At 43.8% G+C, this 14,563-nt stretch overlaps 1 protein-coding gene across 1 annotated transcript; it reads right to left on the reverse strand.

The window, feature by feature from the left end:
- Nucleotides 1-4,172: 4,172 nt before the first annotated feature.
- Nucleotides 4,173-14,376, reverse strand: TDP2 (tyrosyl-DNA phosphodiesterase 2). Its single transcript, XM_088475863.1, has 7 exons — nucleotides 14,121-14,376; nucleotides 11,068-11,186; nucleotides 10,160-10,330; nucleotides 8,538-8,629; nucleotides 5,424-5,542; nucleotides 5,042-5,212; nucleotides 4,173-4,516 (listed from the first exon to the last, which is right to left on the reverse strand). The coding sequence occupies exons 1-7, from the start codon at nucleotides 14,301-14,303 to the stop codon at nucleotides 4,235-4,237; spliced, it is 1,137 nt and encodes a 378-aa protein (XP_088331989.1). The 5' UTR covers nucleotides 14,304-14,376; the 3' UTR covers nucleotides 4,173-4,234.
- Between the last annotated feature and the right edge of the window lie 187 nt (nucleotides 14,377-14,563).

The following is a 14,563-nucleotide window of genomic DNA, read 5'->3' on the forward strand; positions in this document are numbered from 1 at the left end:
GCTTACTGGGTAGCTAGGTAAGTGTATCAATAGGGATGTAATCGGCATCACGGTGTGCGGGATGCCGACTGTCGGGATCCCGGCACAAGTATCCCAACCGCCAGCATCCAGAAGGTAAGTATCGGGGTGTTAGGGTTAGGTAGCGGGGTTAGGCAGTAGGGGGATGGTACCGGGTAGGGAGTGTTAGGATTAGGGTGCGGGGAGGGGGAGGTTAGGTTTAGGCACTAGGGGGTGAGGTTAGGTACCGGGGAGGGTGGGTTAGGGGTCAGGAAAATACTTACCGTGACTTCCTATGGGTGTCGGGATGCCACTGTCGGTATTCTGACCAGCGGCATCCTGACAGCCGGGATTTCATACCCAACCCATATCAATACATTCCTTCATTCAAGCAAGTATGTTTTGTTTTGTTTTTTGTTCGAGCAGCTGTCCCAAGACTGTGGAGACGACATACAGGACAATGAAGAGGTTGAGTAATAGGACTCACTAGATTGATAATACAGGGCAGTCTGGAACAACGTGGAGCCTAGATTTTGTTGATTATGATTTGAACAGGTACTTACCATCTTGCAAGATTTCAGTGATAAAAAGATGTAACATGTCGCTGGCACGTGGCTGTTTGGAGGACTGCCAAGAGAGCAAAATTTGGACACTAGCTTACCTGATATTGTTAGTTAATATTTAACAAGATATGCCACTAATCACAATCTGGGTATTGAATGTAAAAGGACCAGTATATAAAGTTCGTATTTCAGAGGGGAGAAGACTTGATAGTTAAAACTCAGCCAACCATAGAGACTGCTGTGCCTCAGGGTCAGTGACAGAGTTGGAGCAGAACACTGCACAGATAAGTCAGAATGTAGCATCATGCTCCCAGTCACTGACTTGCAGTAACAAGCATGATGTTGGATCACTCGACCACATATCCTCCACTGTCCATCTGCTTTGCAAGGTAAGAAGCGACAGAGGAGAAAATGATATTCACCCTTCCCTGTCATATTTAAGATACCAAACCTTTCCAGGTACTAAGCCCTCATCTTTACTATGAGCAACTCCTCCACTGGCCTAAAACCACCCTTATCTACCTAACTCCCCTATGAGGAATATGTAGACAAAAAAAATATTTTCTGCCATGATTTCCCAGCCCTCAAGATTCTGCATAATACACAGGATAATGATCATACTTGCACGCGGTGCAGACTATGCTTACTCCAGATACTGTGGGAAAAGAGGAAGCAGGATAGTTGGGTGTGGAAATTGCTGGGGAGGCCGTATAATCGGAATCCAGAATTACAGTAGATGGTGAGGTGGGGAAAATGATTGACAGTAGGGGAGACATTAATTACAAAGGAAGGGGATGAGGGAGAAATAAGTGTCCAGGAAGAGGGCTGTAGTAGAGAATACATTGGCATGGGAGGATTTACAGGGGAAGATGTGTGGGGAGAAATGAATGGGATGGATGGGTGTTGCATATATCTATATATCTCAACTGTCCTGGCTTTTGGGGAAATGTTCCATGCAAAGCAGCATGAAGCAAGAGCCACTAGTCACAGTGTTCGTGTATTTCTGGAATAAAGTTGGAGGCTGGCCATGTGCCCCCAGTCTCCCATCCATAAGCCTTCCATATCTTTTGTCAGCAGGTTGAAATGTCACAGGCTTTGGCTAGTGCCTAGTACAATAGCACTGACCCTCGAGACCCATCTGGGGAAACCGCAGCTGGTAGACAAAATAAAAAGTTAAGCAAAATTTTATGGTGACATGACATATACATGGAAATAGTCACTAAATTAAAGTAAGACACCTTTGGATATGAAGGGTATGGTAGGCGAGGAAGATTTCAAAAGGTCGAGGTCGTGGCCTGACCATGCATGGAGTAGGCAGCTGGTTGCACTAGCTCCTGCCTAACCTCCATTTAATATCCTGTTTCCCTGGTGGTATCGGGCTGAAACTTGCACCATAGGTGCCTTAACCCTCACTGCCCCTCCGGAGGTAGTTTGGTCACCCTGCGTGCCCGCTGACCTTACTTACCGGCACCGGTGCTGAAGACAGCTTCCTAGTCTGACTGCAGTCCCGGACACGTCTTCCTTCACGCTGCTTCTCCCGCACTCCTGTGCTACCTGGGCCGTGGCAACCCCCACTGCCTGGTGAATGGAGCCCAGAGGTGCAAGTGTCTGGTCTGGTTCCCAACGCCGTCGATCCCTGCGGCTGCTATTTTGGGTAAGGTGGCTTTCTACTGGATCCACAGCCCCTATTGTGCCTGCTTCTCTCTTGGTGTCAGAGGTGTATGACTGCCTGCTTAACTCACCGCCTCTACCTCCCATTAAGCTGCTCCAGAGAATGGTTGAGCCTGGGTGTGTTGAGGGGCAGTTTTCCTGCGTGATTACCCACGCTGTAGTCCCATCACCTCCATATTGCCTGGACCCCACCCACACCTCCATTACACAGTCTCTTCACTGCTGGTTTTCTCCTTTCAACTCACCTGCTATTCTGTACACAGCAAGAATGGAGACCTCCCTACAACAGATACTTCAACCTATTAATAAGCCTCTGCCCAGAGGTTTATCAGCAAATTTGGAGACTTACAGGTGGCTATTCTCTCTCCTTGCTGTATCCATTGGAAGCCTTGGGAGGACATTGAGGTGTTTGAATCTTCATTTCCTGATCTGCAGTCCTAACTTCTTTTGTGCAAAATAATGTCATGGATTTATCCTTCCCTATGGCTGCGATTCTCCCTGAATTTGATATCTACTTCGATCAAGGGTGGTTGTTCTCAACTGTGGTTCCTTTAAAGCTCCGTTTTCAATCCTATCGGGTGTGCCGTGGCTCGAGGATCTGCCGTTGTTCTACTCTATGTGCTTCTCTATTTGTTCTCGGGTGTGTTGGAACGGGACTGCTTCATGTTACATTCTCGCGGGAGGCCGAGGCATGGCCAGACTGATATCCTGTAGTCCATCATCTTGCTTTACCGTTTGATTCCAGTCTCTGCCCCTTTTATTTTTTCATATTATTATACCTTTGGGTATTTTACTGATTGATTTATTGCCCTTTTTAAAAACACAATTTGTGTATGTGTGTGTGTATAATATACACAAGTATTTTAAGGGTATGACCTGCCCTATTTTGTTCAATGCCTTTTCTTTAGTTGCCCAGTCATTTACATTATGTCTATATTTAGCTCTTTAGCTATATACTTTGATATAACTCCCTATTTTATGTGATCACTCTACCATATTTGGTTGTCACTTCTTTATTATCTAAATATCTGCATACAACTCACTATTTTACATGTGAATCCTGCTCTATCTAGATACTTTATTTTTGTGTATTTTATGATGGTTGATTTTGAGCTCTTTTCATATAAATGTACTGTATGTATACGAGTGGTTATTTTAAGGGTAAAACTTGCCTTATTTAGTTCGAGGCCTCTTATTTAGTTGGACAGTCATTTACATTATGTCTGTATTTAGCTCTATATCTAAATATATTTACGTACCTCATTATTTTATGGGATCACTACCATATTTGACTAAGGTCACTTTTTTTGTTTAGTTGCCCCAGTCATTTATATTATGTCTGTTTCCAGCCTACTCTAATTATTTGAACACAACTTACTATTTTACAACAGACACCTGCTGCCTGCTTTATGTAAATTATGGCCATTTATTTGCCCCAGTGGTTGTTAGAGCTAGCTTAGCGGGTTTTTTTTTTTTTTTTGGGGGGGGGGGGGAGAGCGGGGGCATTATGAGATCCAAGTATACCTAGGTTGGGGTTAGGTAATACAGGGGTGGAGGGTTATGGGGGAGGTTTGCTTTGGGTGTATTTGTTTAGTTTTGATATTTTGGCAGATGTGGTTAGCATTTTATTTTTAGAATTTTTTTCTGTCTTGATATGTGGTTAGTTTTGGATTCTACACTGGTGGGGTAATTTTGTACCATGTTATCTTATGTGACCTCCGGCTCCGACTCCTGACCTTCGGGTACTTGGCATGTTCCATTATTTGGGGTTGTATATGTATATATCTATCCTGCTTTGGTTATTCTGTCTTTAAATTGTACTCTGCCTTATGCATGCCACATTTCATTCCATGTCTGCCGCATTTATTATTATTTCTTTGTTAGGTGTGTATTTCAAAACCGTCATTAAAATTACTCAATTTAAAAAAAAAATTCAAGAAGTCCCATGATAAAGTTTAATTAAAACAAACTTAAGACACATTAAAATAATCACTTCACTAGTTTTACAAAATGACATCAAAATCACACAATAGGCCCCAGTGATCACTAGGGAATCGTCCACAGTCCAGTTTTTCAGTACCAATTAAGTCCAGAGACTGGGGAACCACTTGGCTCCCACCAACAGCTGCACGGTACAGTATACGGTCAAAACGCAACCTGCTGGTGTATTGGATTTGTAGATTGTTGTTTATTTTTGTGTCCCACGTATAGCGGCAATGTTCAGGTTTCCCAAGAAAATCCCAAATGTCCAAAATGTTACTTGGTAGGCCTCCCATCTTTTCAACCTGTAGATATAACACTTATTAGTCGTCAGAAGTTATTTCAGATTATAGGAAAAGGTAGAAGTGAAAGTTTTTTTTACTAGTGGTAGGGAGCTTGAAATTGAATGTCACCAGAACGGGATGGGTACAGGACATAGGCAGTCAAAATCCCGACAGGGTTAGGATACAGACACCTGTTGGTAGGTGCCCTAACCCTCCTCGGTGCCTGAACCTGTCCTCCCCGCACCCTAACTCTCCCCATAGTGCCTAACCCTAAACCTCTCCCCCAACCCCGCTACGTACCTTCGGGATGCCAGCAGTCATGAAGCCGGCGCCAGGATTTTGACAGGTGTCAGGATCCCGGCACCGGTATCCCCTGTGCCAGGATACTGAATGTATCCCCACCAGAACATACCACGCTTGTATAATACAAGATTACAGTATCACTGATTGCACAACTCAGAGGGACAATGCAGACATGTTCAAGATCTTTCAATGCATAAATCAAACCCTCCACTGGGCAGTTTCAAAGAGCACATGTTTACAGACCTCCTTGTCCCTGAGGTTTGTATCTCCTCCAAATATCACAGTGGTTGCTGGAGGAATTTCCTGCATCTTCTTCAGCACTATGTGCAGCTGGTTCACCCGTTCTTTTGAATGATCTTTGGTGCTCTCTAAATGAGAAGTCATGAGGCAGATATTGTTCCCACATATATTTACCTATTAGGCAGAAACACAAGTCTTTTAAAGAGAATTTATTAAAAGTATAAGCCATAAAGGCCCAAAAACCACCCCTTAGCACCTGAAGGTTATACAAGATATGCAGTAACCTATCAAAGGTATGAAATCAAAGTTCTGAAAATAAAGTGAAGGACAGATTTGCCCTCCCTCATATTACCATCATTTATTTTTTTTTATTTTTTTTACTTACATTCGCTACCAGCAAATTCCTCATCATGGATGTACTTGGAAATTGAACAATTTCTTGGCTTATTAGTTTTACTTTGGATTTTTTTAGCATTATGGCAGTAAAATAACCATCGTCATTTCCTAGAAAGAACAAAACCAATATTACGTAAAGAAAGATGGTTTCTAAAAACTGCATTTACAAATTATGCCGTACATCTTCAGTGTCGCCAAGGCCAAATTTTAATGCCCATTGACGGACAAATTAAAAAATATTTGCCATCAAATCTTTTTCATAAGCAAGATTGTATCACTAGTATAAATCATGTAAAGAGTACAGGTCATAAAGGAGTGCTTGGTTTAATAATAAATTTTATTTCTATAGCACTGTCTTCCAATGGGACTCAAAATGCTTCACATTTGCATTTAAAAACACAAAATAAGCTTCACAGAAGAAGAAAAAAAAAAAAAAGCTAAGGATTTTTATGGAACTAAAGAGACATTAATGAAATGATTAAGTAAACAAGTATTGAGTCTGTTTTGAAGGATTGTAGAGTGGAGGCCTCTCAAATAGTGTGGGGAAGAGAGTTCCATAAAGTCGGAGTCACAATGCTAAAAGGTCAACCTCCAAATGAATTAAGGGAGAATTCAGGTACTGCTAATGGTCCTTCATCTGCAGATTGCAGTCAGCGAGTGGGGCAGTAAGGAATCAGAAGCTGCTCAGGTACCTTATATACTGGTTATGTAGGGCTTTGAAAGTCAGTAAGCCAATAATAAATAGATTCGCCATCTATCAAGCAGCCAGTGAAGGGAGTAGAGAATAGCTGTTATGTGGCAGGAACGGGGCTGGTTGGTTAATCGTCTGGCAGCTGCATTTTGTACCAGCTGCAAGCATTGCAATTCTCTTACTGGGAGATCCAGGAAGAGGGCATTGCAATAGTCTCAGCGTGATGACATAAATGCACGTATGACTGTAGGCAGATCTGAGGGAATTAAGTAGTGGATTCTGTATATGTTCCTCAGATGAAAGAATAAGGATTTGAGTATGGCACCAAGATTTTACACATGCTCAGTGTTTTGTATTTCTGAACCAACAACTTAAAGTCCAGTTGGTTGGCTAAGCTGCAGTCTTGTCCCTTGATGGTGAGCTCCTATCATAAGGACATGTTTTATCAGGATTCAGTTGCAGTGAACTGGAACTCCCTCCACTCAACTAGAAACCCAATTAGGGTTGGTATTGGGTTCTCTGTACCCCCTAGCAAAGGACAGGTACAGTTGTGGGTTATCTGTACAGCAGTGGTAGACAAGGCCATTACATCTGACCTACCCAGTGGTAGCATGTATACTGCAAAAAGCATGGGAGATAGTATAGAATCTTGTGGGACACCACATGGAAGTGGCAGTGGTGACTAGGAGTATACTCCAGAAGAAACTCTGACCTGCCGGTGAGAAATTATTTGAACCAACTAAGGATAGAAACCCGTGGTCCACAGTATTCTCAGAGAACTTTTATTAGGTGGCATAAAAGTCTTAAATGAAACAACCTTTGGAGTGTAATATACCCTCTGCTCCACAATCACAGTGATCCCTCATCTGTGCCATTAATGTGGGTCCTGTATATAATGGAATCTAGAGCGAATATTTATATCTTCTGAGAGTTGAGTGCCAAAAAGGTGGCCATAAGGCCACAAATAATGATGTCGATTATGGTCTAAATAGTTCTCTATTTCCAATAACTGCTGCTATGGAGCATACAGATTAAATAACTAATTAAAGAAACCTGTACATACAAGATTACTTTGGAGAATCCCGAGCCCTAGCATCTTTGTCAAGCAAAAGGATGGATCATAGGCAACCCAGAAAAACACCCACATTTGTAGATGACTGAGAAGCTCGACCAACCACTTATTAGGATCCTCTAAGAAAAAGAAACAGGTCATCCTCATATAAAGCTATTTTACCCACATGATCCGGTCTAGGCCAACAATATGCAGATCATCCTATGTTCTACCTGGGCAACACAGTGACATCACTAGTGTAGTTACAGTTAAGCTGTGTGCACACAGGTCAAATCTTCGGGAGATCCAACTCCAACCGACCGGTCTGCCCGACATTGGACAAGAGTGTACCCTCTGTCAACCGATCCTGGTCACCTGTCGGATCTTCTGGTTTATAATCATGCTTAAAAGCTGGGAGACCTGACCGCCAACCTCGTGACTGATTTTGTAGTGTGTAGTCTGTGGAGACAGGAGCTAGCAACCGATCTCCGGTCCCGGCTGGCCAAAACACCATCAACGTGGCGGCAGTGCAGCATCCGGTGGAATCCCGCACTGCTGCGAGACGCGGAAGGCACAGCGGTGGGAGGCAGCAGCGGTAAGTGGCTAGCATTACCTATGTAGAGTTCGGCAGCGGGCGATAGCGTGGCTTCCTATTTCAAAAATGGCGTTGCAGCACCATATTTGATATTCCATATGGCCAAGGAGAGCCAATCACAGTGAGCCGCGTCACTGCCTTGCCCCCTTTATGCCATCTTACATAAGCCAGTGCGAAGCAGCGCGTGTAAGTCACACAGCGGAGGAGGAACGGTGAAGAGCTCCTGAAGACAGAAGATGCTGGAGAAGTCCTGGATGGGCGGCGGCCATGTAAAATACCTTAAAAAACGCCGTCCTCCAGGTGAAGACGCCGCAGAAGTCCTGGGGGAGGTGTCGGCCATATAAAAGAGGTTAAAGGCCGCCGCCCCCCAAGTGTTTTGTTTTTTCACTATACAGGGGGTACTATAGGTACCAGCGGGCCCTTAATGCTCCGCCTGCTCATACTTGTGGCTCTCCAATTACCAGCATGCAGGGGAGGCTTGCTGGGACCTGTAGTTCCACCTGTAAAAGACAATATTAAAAACTTAACACTCTGCGTGCTTCCACATTAAAGACAATAAATTCATCAGTACTTTGTACTGTAAAGGACATTATTGCCCATGTTCTGCGGATTTCCCTCTACAAGCATGGGTAGATTGTTACTAGCCAGTCAGATCTGGTAAATTCTAGGTGAATAGATAATTCTAGAGACAAAAGTCATTTGTAGCCTTTCTAATGGCACCCAACCTCATAAAATGCTTATGTAATATATAAATAAAATAACATACCTGTAATGATTGTGTAACTGACAGCTCTCTTTTTCAAATATTCATAATATGGTTGAATGACCTCTTGTAAAAATATTATATCCGGGCTGTACCTGTGATATTACAGACAAACACCCACCACTTTAACTGAGATACTTAAAACTTTATGGCAGACCATATAAGGCTTGTGCATGCAAGAGTTGATGCCAAATAGCTTTTTATTTATGTTTTTCTATCATAAGCGTTCACGAGATACATTATTCCAAAATCTTGAACATTTACTACAGGATTTATTTACTCCTGGCTTATAAAGGTCTATTATCTCCTAAGTACATGAGAAATCATCAAATCTGATATAGTGGAAAAAACGCTCTACTCTTCCATCAGCAGAAAATGTAAGCTGCCTTGATGCATTCTAATGGGCAAATTTACTAAAGGTCGAGTTCTTTTCTTTGGTCGTTTTTCCATCAGTTTTGCAATTCATCCATCTACTAAAAGGCAAAAAAAAATAATATTGATGAAAGACGACCAAATGACTGACTTTAGAACATTGGCTTACTACTGATGTTTCTTTAGTTAAGAGAATAGACCCCGGATTTACTAAGCGTTGAGTTTAGTAACCCTCCGCAAAGCCATCCAAACAATAGTTTGAGAGAACTGCACAGATCACTATAATCGGTGCAGACTTCGTTGTATAATGGAGCGTACACACGGTCAGATTTGTCAGATTTGTCAGATGAACGACTGAACGACTAAACGATTTGAACGATTTGACCAAAGTTTTGAACGATTTGAACGACTGAACGATTTTTGACTGCATTAAAATGAATGCAATCGTCCAAGTCTGACTGCAAACCCATCAGATGTCAGATATCGTTATCTGACAAACGGGAACGCGCATCGTTGATCGTCCATCGTTCAGGCATGTCAGATATGAACGATTTTCCTTCAGATATGAACGACTGAACAATTTTTAAATCGTTATCGTCCATATCTGAAGAAAAAATCTGATCGTGTGTATGCACCATTAATCTTTACAACTGGTTAAAATAAAGAAATGTGTGCCCCCATCAAATTCATTAACCAGCTCCTGGCCTCTGAACCTAGGCTAGTATTTGAAAATAGGGGTATAAAACGGTGTGGGCCCCCCCAATTATCCAATAACCAGCACCAGGCTGAATCATTCGCGGCAGCTGACACTATAGCAGGAGGACACACAGCATGTGGTCACCCTGCCATAACGGCAACCAGCCCCAAACTGAACAGTCCATTGCTGAAATCCCTATGTAAGTGGTGACAGCCCCCCACCCCCAAAGTACAATACAGATGCATAGTAAACAATGTTTATTTAGACTGCAATCAACCTTCGATTCCCGTCTGTTCTATTCCGATGGCAAACCCGATGTTTAGTAAACTTAACCCAGAGTATCTGGTATTTTGCGTCCACATTATAAGGCTGTTTTTATTGTAACACTAATCACCAGTGTCATACATAATGGTCATGATTCATTTAAGGTACAATATGATTAAAATTTGCTATGTGCCCCAGATGGTTATACAGAGACAATAAGTTACTTCTCCACAGACTATTAGATAAACATACTGAAAAACACCTCTTATAAATGCAATGACTGAACACTTACAATGCCAAATAAGAACAAACACCCCGAGCCCTTTCGGGAAGATTGGATTGATCAAGCCCATCAATATTCCAGGTTAGGAAGGTAAAATGGCTCTCATCTTCTTGGTTTAATGTTATGAGACTACTAGCGACAGGTGATTGTCCAATAATTGCCTCATCAGTCAGGTCAATGCTAGATTAAGAAACAAGATCATCATATTTTATATAGCATCACTGCATCATAGCTTTATTTAACATGTAGACAAACAAACATATGACTGAAGACATTTGATAGACTGATATAAACTAGACCCCTGCACACTAGCATACAGACTCAAGGTAAAAGCTTAGAAATTATACAGTATATTTATCTCTGCACTGTGCAATTCTTAACTGGTATATCACTAGGCATACCCTTGTTTAAAAACCCACCAATCTGCAGTCTGAACAGATCATTATCATTACCTAGTACTAATGGATTTACTAGACCTTCATGGGCTGCCACACAGTATTATGCAACCCAGTGACTTCCATACAACAAAGCATCCCAGTGGCTGCCATACACTAGACAGAGCACCACACTAACCGCCATTCAACGCACAGTGCTTCCCAGTGACCACCATAATGGAGCATTTTTGTAAAGGCCACACAATATTATATACACCATTAATTAACTCCTCAAATATAACTGTGGACTACCGCTTTTCCTATCTGAACAGGGACCCCACTGGAGCCTTGACTCTTTTTACCATCTACAGTAACTAATATTTACTTTATACAAACCACTGTAAGCTTATTACAGCTTAGGACTTTACCTAAACTATAGGGTACTGTACACCATTATCTTAGATTAAATGAATGCTTTTAGTTAGTTGGCTTCTTTTAGTTTTCCAAGTCATCTTATTCTCTGTGTGGACTACTTTACCTTACCAGGTGTTTGAGGAAGTGACAGACATTGCTTGTTCTTCAGATGGGTTTGTCGCATTAGTTAAAGGTTGCTCCTGTGAAAGACTCTCCACTATAGGTTCAAAGTACGAATTGACAGCCCTCTGTAACCAGGAAAATATACAACAGAGATAAAACAATGTAAAAAAAAAAAAAAAAAACAGATCAACAGATCATTATAAAAATAGGGAAATAATCACTATTCCCGTGAGCATAGCATGAACAATTTGTATATTCAGGATACAGAAGCACCACAAATTAATGATTACGTTTAGTCACAAATTAAGTCAATAACATGGTTATCACATTAACCTGAACAAACGCCCACGGTGTTCAAAGAATCTGGGCCTGATTCAGAGTTGTGAGCAAGTAGGAAGCATTGGGCCCGATTTGGATGGGGTTGCAGTTGCGTTCTCACGGATCGCTATTGCGAAAATATGCTAATGACTCACCCTTAGAGTATAAATATGCTTAGAGACTCCCACTGAAAGTATCTCACATCCACCACTCACGCACAAAACCGGAAACATAGAACGCGGATCATTCAGACACCAGCCTTCTGAGTAAAGCTGGCCATCCACTATACAATTTTCTGTCAGATATCTATCCAATCTGGTTGGAATGAAAACCTGGTAATGTATGGGAACAAATGACAGTCGTCCATTTGCTCACAAACACTGGAAAATATCCAAAAATGGTTGTTCAGACAAAAAGGTTAAACCACACAAATGTAACCAATTTGAACAATTTTTTTTGTCCTTTTTTCAGCGTTTAAAATCATATGATCGACTCATTTGCTACCATACATTACCAGGTTTTCATGCCAACCAGCCAGATTGGACAGATATCTGACAGACAATTGTACAGTGAATGCCCAGCTTTAGTCTTAGCTGACGCAGCGTGACTCCAGAAACACAGAGGACTCTCCTGCTGTGAGCAGGAACACAGTGGCTAATTTATGGACGCCCAGAAAACAGTATTGAAATGATCCTGACATGCCTGTGTTTCTCTAGCCACTCCCGGTTACCTCCACCAAACGCTGACTACCTGTCACTCCTTTACAAATTAATCCTCTGTGCAAGTGTAATGGCAATACAGTCACTGCGCGTGTGCAGTGGCTAATAATCGCTCAGTCTGCATAAACATCACCATACAAACCTGAACAATTGCCAGGTAGTAAACAAATTATTTGGCTGCATGTTTGCAGCCCACAGTCCCAATCCATCCACTTGTGAAAGTAGCCATCATCACTAATAGGGGTCAATCGAAATAGGTGTGAGTTGGGTCCTGCAAACCCTTATCAGGCGGAAACGCAATGCGTATTCCATTTACAAGCAATTCCAAACTCGCTTTGTTTTTTCAGAGGAAATTGGTGTTTTTTTGCGCAGCCCCTGCACAGGTGAAAAGGTAGGGAAAATCTTTATTTTAAGGTAACAATTTCTGGACACAGTGCAGAACCTCTGGCACACCTCTCCTAATGAATAATCATGCACTTGGAAGGGTTTAAATAACATAATTTGGCCAATAAAGACAAAGCTCAATAATTGGTAAAACTATGTGGGACAGGTACGCGTGGAGGTATGCAATCGGGAAGTCGACTGCCTAAATACCGGCAGCCAGCTTCCCGACTGTCATATCCCGGCAAGGGTGAAATGCCGGGCGTCTTGATGTAGAAGCCCGGCATTTCCCCGACGCTGGGAGACCGGCGCCCGGCATCCCGATCGTAGTGATGCCGGGCGCCGGTGACAGCCGCGCGCGGGGGGGGGGGTTAGGTTTAGGGCTCCCGGGGGGGACTTAGGGCTAGGCATCCCCCCGGGAGGGTTAGGCTAGGGGGAGGGAGGGTTAGGCACCCCGGGGGGGGGGGGGGGAGATTTAGGGTTAGGCACCCCCCCCTGGGGACTTAGGTTTAGGCGGCGGGGAAGGGGGTGGTTAGGGTTAGGCACCCCTAAGGAGGGTTAGGGGGGTTAGGTTAGACAATACTTACCTATCCACGATCGGGATATCCAGTGCTATCGGGCTTCCGCTGCTGGGATCTCTGCTGATGTTGGGCTGCCGGGGATCGAACCGCCGGCCATGCGGCCGGCAGTATTTCATACCAATTCCCGCGTGGAGGCGTGCGGGATCTGGGACAGGTCCGCGTGGAGGCGTGCGGGATCTGGGACAGGTCCGCGTGGAGGCGTGCGGGATCTGGGACAGGTCCGCGTGGAGGCGTGCGGGATCTGGGACAGGTCCGCGTGGAGGCGTGCGGGATCTGGGACAGGTCCGCGTGGAGGTGTATTGACAAGAGAGGAGTTTTAGAACTTGCAGATGGGAGCTAGAAGTGTTTGTTTTAAAACCATTTTTGTAAAAAGTTAAAATACTGAAAAATTACTAAACAGACCTTTGTAGGTACCCCAAAATGCTGGAAAAACTTTAATTTGCTAAAAAAGGCAAATTTTCCACCATTAATAAAAAACGCAAAAAATAATACACCTTATAACCTTATAAAAACCTCCAGTAAGTTCCTCATTGCCACTAAAAGTCCTGCTGTCTTATTTGTCACTTTTTGGGGTCCAGGATGGTTTCCCCACTTTTTATGCGCTTCTCCGGCCGCAGCATATCAATCACGCTGCAGCTAAGGGAGGACTGAGTGTGACCGAGCCTACAGGACCCGCTCTGCACATGCGCAGATCCAGAAACATCAGGACCTAAATCCCTCCCAACTGTTTTGATCCTTTGAGGATATATTAGCATGGGCAGACTTTGGGCGCACTGTCAGTAGTGGGGAACCTGTGGCTCTATAGCTGTACCACATTCCCCTCCAGCAGGAGAGAAAACAAAAGCAAAAAAGGTTATGAGAGTGAGGGACACGGGACACACCCGAGTCATTGCATTGCCCGCTGCTCTGGTGACTGGCACAGCATTAATGGGCACATGATGCACTATAACAATATCTGTACAGTACACAGAACTATAATACTCCCTTTGCTGGGTAACGTGTCCCTCTCTGCTAGTCCCCGCACAGTGCCCCCTCTGCCATGCCACAGACAGGCGCTTACTTCCAGCTCCCAGTCGTTCTCCGCAAGGTAACACTGCGCCACGGCCAGGTCACAGCCGGCGATGCTGGCAAACTCCGCACATCTCTGTGTCCTCTCGCTGATCAGCGCCCCATCCCCTGACTCCAGCGCCGATGTGGCCCCATCCCCTGACTCCAGCGCCGATGTGGCCCCGTCCTCCTCCATCCCATGCCCGGGCGGCTCAATCAAAGTGAAGGGAGAAGACTACTACTGACACACAAGCTGAACCATTAGCCACGCCCACCTGCAGCAGCGTCACCGACCGCCGAAGAGACGTCCAATCACCGACCGCTTCCTCACACAGCTCTCCGCTGACTCGCTAGAAAGATGCAAAGATGACGTAAATGAATCGCGGGATTTATTTACAAGGCCTCGGTCAATCAGCAGCAGAAGATGAGCGCGAACTGTGTCATGTGACGCGCTGC

The sequence above is a fragment of the Taudactylus pleione genome, unplaced genomic scaffold (genome assembly GCF_031769625.1).
Source record: "Taudactylus pleione unplaced genomic scaffold, aTauple2 ptg000179l, whole genome shotgun sequence".
Taxonomy (NCBI): Eukaryota; Metazoa; Chordata; class Amphibia; order Anura; family Myobatrachidae; genus Taudactylus; species Taudactylus pleione.